Below are 14,896 nucleotides of genomic sequence, written 5' to 3' on the forward strand. Positions count from 1 at the left end.
AACATTAATTTGAGATGACCTCATATGGTCTGCTCTGGCTTTATCTATGTTTCTGGGACTGAAAGACTTTCGTTGAGAAGATGCTGACAAGGGACATTGAAGGCTGGAGGTTTAGGATTCTCATATAGTTTCTTTTCCTTGAGTTGTCCTCCATTTGTGCTCCAAATATTCAGCATATAAATACTCAGTTGATAATGCTACAAAAAAAAAAAAAGTGAAATGTAGTGAGCAACCTCTATCTCATAAATATGGGAAAAAATGTCTGTCATTCCTAGATGATGCTGAGAAAAAACATGCTGGCAATCAACTGAAAGATCGTAGAGCAGCATGGATTTCTGAGAACACAAGATTAACAAGGTGGCTGATATATTCAGCAGGCTCCAAATCTCTTCCCTCCTGTTGAGGTAGTTAACACAGGAAATACTACGAGACTGTTGTATCCCCCCCTACAGAGTCAGTAGAACTGAGAGTAGAATTTAAGGAGGAGAATGCCAATACAGAAATGAGTTGCTGGTTTTAGGTAACTTGCTGCACCAGACTGAAACTAAGCATTTTTCAGTTTACTGCCATTTTTAATCCCCAAATACTTTAGAATGGTTTGCTCACCTACAGGGTACTGCAAAAACAGGCAGGTCAGTGATGAATGTTTTTCTAGATGTTGAGCAAGTGAAACACAGAGGCTGATAGTTGGTTACTTAATGTGCGCTGCATAAGAAAATTAATCTTCTAAAAAAGTACCATTTTTTGTCTATTTCAGGACCGTCTTGACTCTTTAACTGAAGTTGATGATTCTGGACAGTTAACCATCAAATGTTCTCAAAATTACTTGTCGCTGGATTGTGGTATTACTGCATTTGAACTATCTGACTACAGTCCTAGTGAGGATTTGCTTGGTGCTCTGGATGATATGACCTCCAGTCAAGGGAAAGTGAAATCATTTGAATCCTGGAATTACAGTGAGATGGAAAAGGACTTTCCAGGACTTATCAGAAGTGTGGGTTTACTTGCAGTAGCAACTGATTCCATTGCTTCCCAGTGTAATGAAGCATTAAATGAGAAAGAAACCTATGTACCTCTTTCAGCAGAAGATGGAGAAGAAAGCAAAGACAGGAAAACACCACATGAGCTCTCACTAGCATCTTCTTCTCCCAACTCCTCTCTTTCCAAAGGACCTTGCTCTGAAGATGGTGTTTTACCTACTGACAGCAAACCAGTTTCCACATTAAAAAAAACAGAATGCAATCTACCACAGCACACCAGTGAAAAAATCAAACACACTCACTGTGAAAACTCAACTCCTAAGAGATCCATAAGAGACTGCTTTAACTATAATGAAGACTCCCCTACTCAGCCTACATTGCCAAAAAGAGGTCTATTTCTGAAAGATGATGTGTTTAAAGATTATATGGAAGCCAATGATTTAAAAAGGCAAATCTCCCAGATAGTTAAAAATGAAATGAGTAGAAGTACACCTTCATTGTTAGATCCACCAGACAGGTCCAAGCTTTGCCTAGCTTTACAGTCACCCTACAATAACAGTCCATCTGCAGTTAGTCAGTCATACGATTGCTTGAATAAAATAGGTGATAGAAATATTGAGTACACAATAAATAATCGCTTTAAGGACAGTCCCATAAGTCTAGGGAAGTCTACTTTCTACACCTGTAAAGAAAAATCAAAGCACAAGAAGGCTCATGACGGTCCAGAGAAATTGAAAACTGGCGGAACACCTGGAGGTGTGTCTAAAATGGTTCCACCAGTACAAGCCAAAAAAAGAGGACATTCTTCTCTACAAAATGGAATTACTTCTCATAACTGTCAGTCTCTGGAGGAGACAGAAACAGATTCTTCTGCATCATCAGATTCTTGTAACCAGAGAGACCCAAATGGGCAATCACAAGTTAAAATCGAGCCTTTTAGTTCACCAACATGTAGCCAAAAAAGTGCTTCCTCAGCTGCTTCTGAGTTTACCAACTCATCACCACTTCTACTGAGAAGAAAGAATAATAAAAACTTCTCCTCAACACCAAGCTATACTCAAAAAAATAGTAAAGATGGTGAGGTCTGGTATGGATCTGACGAATATTTAGCACTTCCTTCACATCTCAAACAGACTGAAGTATTAGCTTTAAAACTAGAAAATTTGACAAAGTTACTGCCCCAAAAGCCCAGAAGAGAAACTATTCAAAACATTGATGACTGGGAGCTGTCAGAAATGAACTCAGATTCAGAAATGTATCCAACGTACCAGACAAAAAAGCACAAAAAAATGGGTAGAATTTCACCAAGCTCTTCAAGTGATATAGTATCCTCCTTAGGTGACAGTATTGAATCTGGGCCTCTCAGTGATATTCCTTCTGATGAAGATCTTTGTATGCCTGTATCTTGCATTAAAAAATACGTTGAGGAAAAGTCAGAAAGGACTGCTGTCACTCAGCCCACTGAGAATGAGACTTCTGCCTCAAACAAATCAGCTTTAATTCATCAACTAATGCAAGATATACAACATCAAGAGAATTATGAAAGCATATGGGAAAAAATTGAGGTAAGAAAAAAATCCTATATTCTTCTGCTGTGTTCTTGATAAGCCTATATATGGAGATGGAGCTGTGGGCAGGAGTGGAGTTGCTTTCTTGTTTTCTTTTAATGGTGAAAACAGTTTCATCTGGTGACTGCTAGAAGTAGTGAACAGCAGTGATCATTGTAATTCTAATAGACTGCAGTTGACTTAAACTATATAGAATTTGCCTACATTATTTTACTTACACCAGTACCTTGAAACTTAGCAAAACATAATTTTATCAATAGACCTTCTCTTTGTCAAGATCAGGTACATGATAAGTTATTTCTTGGCTGAAATGAAAGATAAACTCTGGAAAATCAGGAATCTTTGTTGTATTTGAATGGAGTTACACTTAATATCATCTGTCTATTTTCTTTATAAAAAAAAATTACTTTAGTCCAACAATAGACGAATCATTATTTTGATTCCTGTCGTATCATGTAGAATAACCACATTTCTTTTTAATCAGTTCTCTTCCCTTGCAGTGATTATTTTCCCTCCAGTACTGGTGAAACTAAGCATAACATATTTTTGCCTTTTTTTTTTTAATACTTATATAATCCTTCCTAAATAATGGCAATTTAATAGTGCGATATGCTAGAGCAATAATGGCAGTATACTCTCCCATTAAACTTCAGATAAGATAGGATTTCATTCTGGCATCACTTCTTCAGATATAACTCTTCTTTATAAAGTGGAAATGTTTACAGTAGTTAACATTGAGAGATCTTTTCAAGAAGAAAACACAAACTTTGGAAAAGGTGAATTTGAATGAATAATCAAATAAGGACCTACCATTATTATCTCAATAATGTAATTATTAACTTACATTTATAGTAAATTTTTGTTTCAATTTTCTGATGGGTTTGTCTTCTTGGCCATTGTAGAGAACTGTCCTATTCAGAACATTTCATGTCCATCCTTAATATAGTTTAGTAAAATGGCTATCAGAAAAGAAAGCTCCATCTCTCCTAGATTTCAAAATCCTTTAAAATTCACGAAATATGCGTTAAAGGGCGATCTTGGCATCTAAATGATAAATCTGGTATTTGCGTTATCTTCTGTGTTATCAAGCTCCATAACAGCTAAGAGAAAAGGACTTGGTTTTATAACTTCAGTAAACACTTCTTACAATGCGTGATTTCTATAACTTTTGAAAACATCAGAGTATTACAACTAGTAGAGAAGTAGTTGAGCTAGAGATGTTTGAGTATAAAGTCAGGGTAGAAAACACAGAAGGAGAAATTTCTTCTCAAACAAAGGAGGGAACATCAGCTGTCAGCCTTGAAACAGCCAGTTCTGAAGGACAGTGCTTAATGAGTTAAGTTGTTCCCTCTGTCCTGATGGCTGGGGTTCACCTTCCAGACTCTGAGGAAAGAACCGTCTTTATAAGTGCAAGCTGTTTCTGTGCTTAAGTTTGTGTAGTGTTGAAAATTAGTCCAGATGAATTTGAAGGATACAGAGGCCTTCATTCTGTGCAAACAACAAATCCCATCAAAGCCGCTTGTGAATACGTAAGATGCTGTCTTTCAAATGATACTACAAGAGCCTGTTCAAGGAATGGAATTCTTGAGTGTCTAGGGACCAGCTCCCTTCACTAGATGCTGACTAGCATCCTTTTGGCAAAAAGCAGGTGGCAGAGAAACTTTTCACATCACCCTCTCAAATCATCACGTTTATTTTTCTTTTTGAAGAGGTAATTTTCTTTTAGGGGGTCATCTGTCTTTGTGTGATTCCCTGCAGCTGCAGTTCAGTCCTGCCAGGACGAAGGAACAGGAACCAGCTGTAACAACCAGCTGCAGCTGTAAACATGAGCTTCCTCTCCATACCCATCCTCTCCTCACCTACTTTAGAGTGTGGATTGAGCTCCTGACACCAATTAAAGGTCGTTAGCTGTTCTCTGACCAGAGTAAACCCTTCTAGCTAGTGATTACAGCTGCTGCTCCTGTCCTTGAGGAACTTTGCTACTGCTGACACTGCTTTTTCTACAATTTCTCAGTGTTCCTGGTTGTGATAAATGTTTGGGAAACATTGATCATGGAGTTTGAAAATAATCTTATGAAGTCTGTTGCGGGAAGAGGCTCACAGTAGAAGAAGGGCTTTAAACAGAAGGAAGACCAGATGCAAGGAGCACTGCAAGGAAGAGACATAGCTCAGTCATCCATGCCCTTAAAAGCAGCACACAAGAAAATTTCATATTTATTTCATGCAGAAAGATGTATGCTAGCTACACTAAATGGCTTGAAAACGTACTTCTTGAATAGTGAATAAAAATAATCAAGAGAAAAGTTTTTAAACGTTTTGCAAAGCAATTATAATATTATAATATTGTAAAGAAGTATGAGGTTTTTCCAAGCTGCTTATTTACTAGGTTTTTCCATTGTTGCTAATAATTACATGTTTTTCTTGTAAGATTAGTAAAGAACCAATTTTTCAATACAAGAGCTCTCGCCAAGGTAGATCTCGCCTCAGCAACACTATGGTGCTATGCTAAGATGCCTTTAATTTTACATTAGCAATAGAAAAATAGAAAATTCCTCCCTTATGTGATATTATGAAGTATTGTAAACAAAATCTAACTAAAAATACCATACCTGTGTCACAATCAAGCCCTTTCTTTTGCTAGATCTCCTGTTTCATAATTCCCTAAACGGAGTATCAAAAGCATGCCACTGTTTTTTCAAATATCGTCATTTGGCATTTACATTAATTCTGTTATTTAATAAGATGTCTCCAACTCCAGAAGGAGTTTCCTAATTGCATGAATACATGTCTTAGCAATAATTCAATACTACTTTTGTTAGCGATAGTTTTGTGCTAAAGAAGTCAGATCTGAAATGAGAACTTAATTAATGACAGAGGAAGCATGCTCATGTCCATTAGTAATCCAGTTACACTGCTGCAAAACTCTAGCCTAATATATTTTATTCATTGAGATTGTAAAACAAAACTAAAATAACTCAATCTTTCATTTTGGGATAACAACATCTTGGCAATGACTGGCAGCCTCAAAGTCATATTTTAGCTAGGTAATAGGGCAAACAAGGAAGTTTCAGTATTTTATTATGATGGGAATAATTTTGAATTATGGAATCATAGAATGGTTTGGGTTGAAAGGGACCTCAAAGATCATCTAGTTCCAACCCCCCTGCCATGGGCAGGGACACCCTCCACTACACCAGGTTGCTCAAAGCCTCATCCAGCCTGGCCTCGAATACTTCCAGGGATGGGGCTTCCACAAATTTATTAGTATAAATCTGGTAATATCTTCATTTCTTAGTTATAGGGAGGATAGTCATGTGCAGAAACTCATAAAATGTAGTTTTTCGTAGTTGCAAATTATGCAGATGTCTTTGCAGGAGTATTATCGTGCTGTTAATCTGTCTGTCTACCTACAAACAGAATTCTGCTTGACTAACCCATTTGCTGTTAGATAGAATCACTTTCTTGCTTTGCAATAAATACTGCATACTCTTGCCATATTTTGCCTTGAAGTGCAGTGCAGCTGATTCTTTGGCACATGTTTCTTCTGCCTTTAGTACTGAGTGTCTCCATTCTGGGGTACATAACAATTTCAGCAGCAGTTCCTTATATGTTTCAGAAATTACTTTTCGGAGTTAAATGTGAAAATGAGCGATACCAAATTCTGAGTGTTCCTTCTACTGTTGAAGTATAGTTCAGCTTTTATTATCTAAACCAAATGAATTTTTAGAATGCAGACTAAGCTCTGTAGTTTCTGCGAAACTAACTGGAGGGGAAAAAGTTGTAACAACATCATTCACACAGGTAAAGTCAGTAGAGCTCCTTGCTGTAAGAAGATGGCTGATTGCCACTTCTCATATGTAACAGTAGGACTCCATAGTGTCAGTTTCAGAATGCTTTAAGGTTTACTTTTTGTAAGAAAACTAAGTTTTCATTAAAATCATACTAATAATTTATTTTCCCCCCTGTTTTTACACCCAAACTGGAAAATTGGAAGAAAAAACTGATCTTGGGCTGATCTAATGACAATGAATTTTAAATCACCTTATGCAAATAAAATCATAATAACAATAAAAAACCTTGTTCAGGCAGTTTTCTCTCCTTCTCTAGAAAGCAATACTAGATCAACTATACTGACAACCTTGTGCTGTAACCTGCGGTCACTGGCAATCCGTCTACTTGATTTTTGAGGGCACTGTTACAAAGGGTAGAAAGATAACCATTTGCGAGACAATCCATTTAAATGAAGATGTGTTTGTTTTGCAGGCCTCAGGGTTAATTGTATGGAGCAAATTACCAATTTTTTTCCTGTTACACAGACTTATAGCTTGTTTTATCATAGGCTCCACTTCTGTAAGAGGCAGCTGAATTTCCTCTGCAAGAAGCAATTTGATATCTATCGGTCCCATCATTTTAGCTCATCGCATTTCATGAATTTTCCCTTAACTCCATTGGGTCTGTATTTTGTTTGGAGACCCCAGTCAGCCGTGGCACTGGTTACCCACCTTCTTGACATGCTAAGGAAATAAAATTATGCTGCTCTGCACATTTTTCTGCTGTGGATTAGAGCATGCCTCAGGGATCCTACAGCAAAGAGCTGGATAAAAAATTTTGCTGCCTTCAAAGACCCAGTCAGGGACCTCTTCCCCCTCGTGCAAGCATTTTTACCCTCTGAACCCAAGATGCCCCAGCGGAGCCGAGATTAAAGACGTATTTTCCAAATTATTGGAGTAATGGGAATATTTTTCCTGTTTAGGAGGAACTAAGGATCAGTGCATTCTACAAAGGAGAATGCAGTATCAGAGCTAAACTTGTTAGCGTGACAAATAGCTTGTGTGTTTGGGTGGGAAAGAGTTGAATTTTTACAGGTTCATCACAAAAGATGACCAAACAGCAGGCTTCTGCAAATGGTTAATGGACCTGGTAGAGCAAGTTTGTATTGGAGATATGGCAGGGAGTCTCTTTGGGCAGTGGAGAGACAGTTGGTTAGAAAATGTTCGGAGAACTGACACAAAGGGCAAAGAATTTGTGTTGTTTAGATTGAAAGAGGACAGAAAACGAACTGAAAACACACCAGTACAGTTAAGGTAGAAGCTGGATTGCTTTAGGGGAAGAAAAGTTTGTGTTTGGAGGTGATTTTCATCTTTAGGAGGGGAAGCATATGTAGAGGACAAATGAAGTTTGGGCTGTGGAGCTAAGGTAGTGAAAAACTAATAGGAACTGATAATGGTGATGGGCCTTGGTAACAAAGAAAAAACATAGAACTGAAATCAGTAAGAACTGAACAGGCAGAAAAAGCAAAGATAATCAACAGGGAACAGGACTGGTTTATATTGGATTACCAGATTAAGGATTTTTAAAATGTTGTAGTGTTCCCCTCAGCCTTCACTCTTTCAATAACTTAGTGCTTCTAATACTGACCCTCTTAAAATAAATGGATTGCATATTTTTCCTAATAGAGAGCTGGCCAAAATTTGTTCATCTCTGAACTTACTTACACTGCTTAGTACAATTGAGATTGAAATAGTGCTCTTGTTTTATGACCAGTTTATAAAAAAGTAAGAAATGAAAGAAGCATCAGATCCAGAAATCCTTGGCAGCTCTGCAGTTTTCTCAGCAGTCTTGCTGCTTTGTTCAGAATAATTGAAAATGTCACTTCACATTTTGTACTGAGAGTCAAGTTTGTGCTTCGTTGTTTTGAGTCTGATGATACTCCCCTGCTTTGAAAGCCCATCCCTCAGTTTTCAAGCTGGTTAAACTATTACTTTTCTTTGGCATTTGCTTTACCACAAATAGTCTGAGCGAGTTTGTTGTCAGCGATCTCGGCAAAAACAGCAACTTCTGTGCAAATTCTGAATTTGTAATTTTACATGTAAAACTGACTGCAAGAATTATGTTTCCTTAATGAAACACATCTATTGTGAAGCATATGCTTGTTCAGAACTGTTTGAATTTCCAATGTAAAGACCTCAGGATGATTTGGCAGTGAGCAGTTTTAGATCAGGGATTCTTTACATTCAGTATTTGGCAAGTCATTCCAAATAATTTGGGGGGAAAAAACAGAGAGAGAAATAGGAAAATACTCTGAACACAAATAATTTTAGTAGCATTGATATGAGAGTATGGCTTTACTAGGATTTAGAACTGATTGTAAGAGATATGTCTACATCCAATGTTTGGTTCACATCTGATGTGAGACCTTTGGCTGCAAAAAGCCTCCAGATTCTCTCTTGTTGTGTACATAGCTGGATACCACATCTCAGCTCAGGAATGGCTACTAACAGCTTAGATGAACGGAGGAATAGCTGCTTTTGCATACGTGGTTCTGTAAGCCCTCTTATTCTATTCTAATGCAGCCACTCAGACAGCTTTAAGTGACCATTTGCTTTACAACCCAGAATCATGTTTTAATCATCTCTATCACAGCCTAGCCACAAGCCTGCACCACAGTCATCCACATTATTTATTTGTGAACTGGAAACTTTCTAGAAATTGGTCAAGGATTTTTCTGGATCTCTGCTAATAGGCGAAAGGGTGCAGCAGAGCTGAAGATGGAGAGAGGGAATGGTAAGACTGCAAGAGGCAGACTTGCTGCTCTCGCTGTAACAAGGGAGAGGCTTGAAGGTGAGCAATGGGTGCCAGGTGACCTACCTGGAAAGCCAATAGAGACTCCAGATTTAAAAGAGACAAAGCAGTAACTTAGAGAACTAATCAGTATCAACTTTAAGATCATCTTACAATCAACTCCTTTCTGTCAGTGCAGAGACGCTATTCTCTGCGATTGTTCAGTGCTTTCAGTTCTCTCATGGAGGTAGAGAAAGGCACTCAGAAACCATTGAAGTAGGTTTGGAAGCTTTCACTGATGGCATCAGCTTTTGAAACACGGAAAGAACTAGTCAAATTGCTGTTGGGAATTTACTTCAGCGTGGTTTAAGAGGAATCTTCTTGTGTTGTTCAGGACTGAATCCTGTATAAGTGCTGTCTTATAGGGGGCAGGAACTGGGGAGAAGGTTGGCCGTTTGAGATAACTTCTGAGCTACCCTGTTAACTAGTTACTCTATTGATTTTAGGGGTCCTTGAAGGGCCACCATTATTAAACAGAAAACTATTTAATTTAAAATTGTGATTTCTAATATTCTCTTAAAAATGGTAAATATGGAGGGGTGAGAGAGAACGCTCATTGCTTTATTTTTCACAGTGATATGTCTTTCCCAATGTTTTAAGGACTAGTTGTTCTGTTACATAATACACTTAAGCTCTTGCATACTTATGTTTTATGTATCTTCTGTGACGAAGTGCAGGATATTCCAGAAAGATACACTATACTAAAATCACTGTGCTGTATTCTAAATATTTAATTATTTAAATAATACATTGCTACTCACTTCCACCTAAATCAAATTCCAGTCTATCTACTGTTGTTAATGCATCATTGCCTTAAAATGTGTACATACTGGAGATGAGTCAGAGCAAGAGAAATGTTCAAGGGTCTAAAGAGAATTAACCTGAGAAGAAAGATCATGTCCACTTACATAAGATTATTGCATAACTCCTCAAAATACGTTCATATCTTTTTCTTCTTGTGTATCTTTATATGTTTTGACAGCAACTGGGTTTCGTTCCTTCATTCTTTCCAGTATGTTACGATCAGGAATGAAACATTGAACAATGCTGACTCTTAAATCATAGTTGTCATTATTAGGCATCAGGGCAAATATAAGTTGTGGTAAATATGAACAGGAAACTGTCTCTCAGAGGCTTGTTTCAGACTGTACGCTTACACAGGTATTTGAAAGTTATCTTGAAAGCAACCAGAAAGATAAAAAATTGTTTTCTTGTCCTTGCTTTAGGTTTTGGAGCACAGATGATAATCCTCACAAACAGCTGGGCTGCACTTAGCAAATCAAACTGGAATCTTATCTGAATATTCCTTTATTGTTAGTAAACTTATTTTGAATGCTGATTCTCATGCAGGTCAAGTAAGGTTACCTTAACAAGGGCTAGTTTGCTTCTGCTTTCCCTTGGACAATGTTTGGAACCTCTCCAGGCTGACAGAGGGAGAACAAACAAGCAAAGAGATTTTTGGTAATAGTGTAGATGTTCAAGTCACAGTAACTTAATATTGCTAATTGTTTTTTCTCTACTGATGTCAGCATCTGACTACATGAATGTTTCCTCATTTTGCTGTATAAGACTAAAGACACACAGGCTAATTTAAAATTTAAACACTGCTGCACTATTAGCAGCAACTGAACTATAGCAGGTAGCATAAAATTGACCCAGGTAAGTCCAAACTAAGATCAACCTCATCCGTGCATTGCAGTGCAAATCTCCTACAGCTCTGTCGAGGTACAGAAAACCAGAAAAAAAATAGTAAATTTGTTAGAAACAACTAGGCTTCTGATGTTAAAAATAAAGTATAAGAAGACAAAAGAAAAAAGACCAGAGACTGTTTTTATTTTATTCTGTAAATACTTAAAATTTTGAGATGAAAAAAGTGAATCAGAATTAGAGTCTAAAGAGGGTGTGAAGGAACGCCCACTAGAGACCACTGAAAAAAAGAAACTATCTAAAAGGGAAGGTAGATGAATTAGGAGACAAAAGAAAAGCAATTAATGGAGGAACTAATAGTGACAGAATTTCTTTGGAGACTGCAGGTGGACAAAAACCGAGTGCATAACAGGAGGCTAAATTAGGAAACTAGAGGAATAATAATGGAGTAAAGAAAAGAGGTGATGAATCTTAATCTCTCCTTGCTGCTGCCATATTTAGCAAATAGTGGCAATCATAATTTTAAACTCAGAAATCTTAACTGCAAAACAAATTCATAGGTCAAAGAATTATAATATCTCCTGTGAGATGACAGACTTAACCTCTTCTAATCAACTAGCCTTGAATAATAGGAAATGTTGAATTAAACGTTGGGATTTTGAGGGGGAATTGTGGTCATTATATCTTAAGTCATGTCAATGATGAAGCAAAGGTCAATATATTTAGTAGTTACCACAAGCAAACAGCATCTCTTCTGTTTTAGTAAAAAGTGTTTTTTTCCCCTCAGTTTGGAAAACTTTTAGACGTGGTGATATATCTCCCTCTTGAGGCCAAAACTTGTTACTGCACCTATTATACAGAAATTTTGTTTAATTTTCTTTTCAAATGCACAAGATACGCATGACTTTACAAACGTAGTAAACTTTGTTAGAACTTCAGAGATTAAATAAATCATGAACTAGAATATTTCCTCCTGATTAAGATCTTTTTTGCTTTAGATCTTTTTAGATCTTTTAGATCTTTTGTCTCCAACAATTTTTTTTACTACATATTTTATTCCAACATATTTAATGTTGAAATATTGTTCTGATTTTAAAAATTAATAGCATGTGTATGTCAATTATTAAGCTTTTGAAAAATATAACCTACATTTGCATTTCTACAGATTTCATGAAATATATTTTAAAAAATAAACCCTATCCTCTGCAAAAAATTCAGAGATGTTATCTCCCTGCAAATATAACTGCCATTTTTATTATTATGTAGAGAACTATAGTCATAGTATTTAAATAAGCAGAATTTAATCCTGCTTTGTGACCATCAGGCTAAAAATATAGTAACTTTCATCATTAATCTATGACTTAGTGGCTAACTTACTGAAAATGTTATGTAAAAAAATAATGAATTGAGTTTTTATTCAAAAGACACTGAAAATCCTGTGCAATTAATTTTTTGCCTTTGGGTAAAGGTATACATTTTGGCTAATTTCATTCTTTGAACATAATTCATTCTTTGTTTTGGAAAAGATAAGATTTTTGGAAGCGCACAAATCCCTCTTTAACTGACACCATGCTATAGGGCCACTTCGATTTCATGTGCACCTTTCAAGGGATTAAATGCTGGGGAACGAGGTTCATTTCTAGCAACTATGAGATCAAAAAGTAAAGAAATATTGGGACCAGTTAGGGGAGCTGCCAGCATGGCTCCAGTCGAGCAGCCTCCAGTGCTGCGCAGCGTGCGTGCAAGGCAGCAGCTGATCATCGCCAGAAATAACAGCTGCACAAGGGCGTTCCACCCCCAGTCCACTGTCTGAAGCCCAGATACTCAGAGTATGTCAACCAAGGAATGATGGTCACCCATGATTGTCTATTTTTCAGAGGAGAATAAAGCTGTATGCTTTATATATAATGTATATTACAGAGGCCATTATATGGGAAAATTGCAAATGAAGATTAGTTCGTCTTTTGGACGAAGTTCAGCTCATAATGCATACATATGTTAGCTGTAAAACAATCTGAAAAGAAGGTATGATGCCAACACAATATTTAAAATAATTATATGAAGAGGCAATGCAGTACTTCCAAGTACCCTTACATCACTGTAAGTTTTTTCAACATCAATAGTTATGTTGGCAGCATTTTTAGAAAAAGTACATCAGACAGCTACCTTCACTGAAAATGAAGATACTGATCATAGACTCACATTAACCACAGAGTTTGGATCAAGGTCGCTGCAACACGAACATTTCATATGAATGAAAGGGGAAGTTCTCATCAGGAGATTTGATTTCAGGTTTATCTGTAGAATAAATAGTAAATATGCACTTAATGAACAACAGGTTCTGAACTAACTTCTGTATTTTCTATTCGAATTTAGAGTTACTCAGAGTAGACAAAAAAGAAATTAGAGACTGTAAAATAGATGTGAATATATTGCAGCATTGTGCCGCTTCCTTTAAACAGGACATAGTGTTTTGATGCGCGGTATCTTTACCAAAAACAGGCCTCTCTCCTGTGCTGCGCCCAGGGTCCCTCCAGAATCCAGACACTCCTTCAAGCTGCTGCTGCAGAGTTGAAGTCTCCCCTTCAGGGAGTTACTAGCATTGTCTTTCTTGAATCAGGCAGATTTATTTGCTGTTCTTGTCCTTCCCTTGATACATCACTGGCTACAAATTTCTGGGGACATTGTGTTCATAACTTGCTCCCTGGTTCACCAGCTGAGTGAAACAAGTGACCTAAAAACATTCACGTTTCTTAACTGATCTCTAGATATGGCAAGTCTTTGACTTACACAGGGTCACATGAGGGTATATATAATCTAAAAAGGCCTCAGTCTAGGATATTTGATGCTGTAACATGTAAGAAAAGCTTAAAACTTATCGTGTACTAGAAGATGTTTTGGGCATCTATCTTTAGAATCATAGAATTATAGAACAGTTTAAGTTGGAAGAGACCTTGAAGATCATCAAGTTCAAGGGTTAACGTAACACTGCCAAGTCCGCCACTAAACCATGTCGATTAAGCACCACATCTACATGTCTTTTAAGTACCCCCAGGGGTGATGTCTCAACCACTTCCCTGGGCAGCCTGTTCCAACGCTTGACAACCCTTTCAGTGAAGAAATTTTTCCTAATATCTAATCTAAAACTCCCCTGGTGGAACTTGAGGCCATTTCCTCTTGTCCTATTGCTTGTTACTTGGGAGAAGAGACCAACACCCACCTAGCTATCACCTCCTTTCAGGTAGTTGTAGAGATCAGTAAGATCTCCTCTGAGCCTCCTTTTCTCCAAGCTAAACAGCTCCAGTTCCCTCAGCTGCTCTTCATCAGACTTGTGCTCCAGACCCTTCACCAGCTTCTTTGCCCTTTTTTGGACACACTCTAGCATCTCAATGTCTTGTGGTGTGGGGCCCAAAACTGAACACAGTATTCAAGACGCAGCCTCACCAGTGCTGAGTACAAGAGGATGATCACTGCTCTAGTCCTGCTGGCCATACTATTTCTGATACAAGTCAGCATGCTCTTGGCGTTTATGGCCGCCTGGGCGCACTGCCGACTCATATTCGGCTGGCTGTTGATCAACACTCCCAGGTCCTATTCCGCCAGGCAGCTTTCCAGCTACTCTTCCCCAAGCCTGTAGTGCTGCATTGGGTTGTTGTGACCCAAGTGCAGGGACCCATTTAGCCTTCTTGAACCTTGTATAATTGCCTCGGCCCATCAATCCAGTCTGTCCAGATCCCTCTGTAGAGACTTTCTACCTTCAAGCAGATCAACACTCCTGCCCAACTTGATGTTGTCTGTTGTCTTTATTCCTTAGCTGCTGCTTAGGCCTCTTGGATTTTATGTAGAGAAGAAATGACTCAGAAAAGAGTTATTTTAAGAGTAGCGAGAGTTTCTGTGAGACATGACAAATAAGAGGCATCACTCTTTGTGAATAAATACATTTTCAGAAACCACACGTTTCTAGTAGTATGATGAACTTCGAACACCAGATTTGGATGATCATTCAGAAGTTTGCACATTACTCAGCACTCACTCACAATATCACGGTTGCTGATTGTTCCACATTTAACTCTCTAACCA

The 14,896-nt window shown here is 37.7% G+C and overlaps 1 protein-coding gene across 2 annotated transcripts in view; it reads left to right on the top strand.

Annotated features, from left to right (window-relative positions):
- Positions 1 to 14,896, top strand: part of AKAP6 (A-kinase anchoring protein 6) — a 230,108-nt gene that overhangs the window by 40,451 nt on the left and 174,761 nt on the right. For both annotated transcript variants that reach the window (XM_086613686.1, XM_086613687.1), the window contains exon 3: positions 758 to 2,545. In XM_086613686.1, the coding sequence (XP_086469812.1) occupies positions 758 to 2,545 (1,788 nt within the window). The remainder of the gene's footprint in view (positions 1 to 757; positions 2,546 to 14,896) is intronic.

Source organism: Tauraco erythrolophus, chromosome 6 (genome assembly GCF_009769465.1).
Source record: "Tauraco erythrolophus isolate bTauEry1 chromosome 6, bTauEry1.pri, whole genome shotgun sequence".
Lineage (NCBI taxonomy): Eukaryota > Metazoa > Chordata > Aves > Musophagiformes > Musophagidae > Tauraco > Tauraco erythrolophus.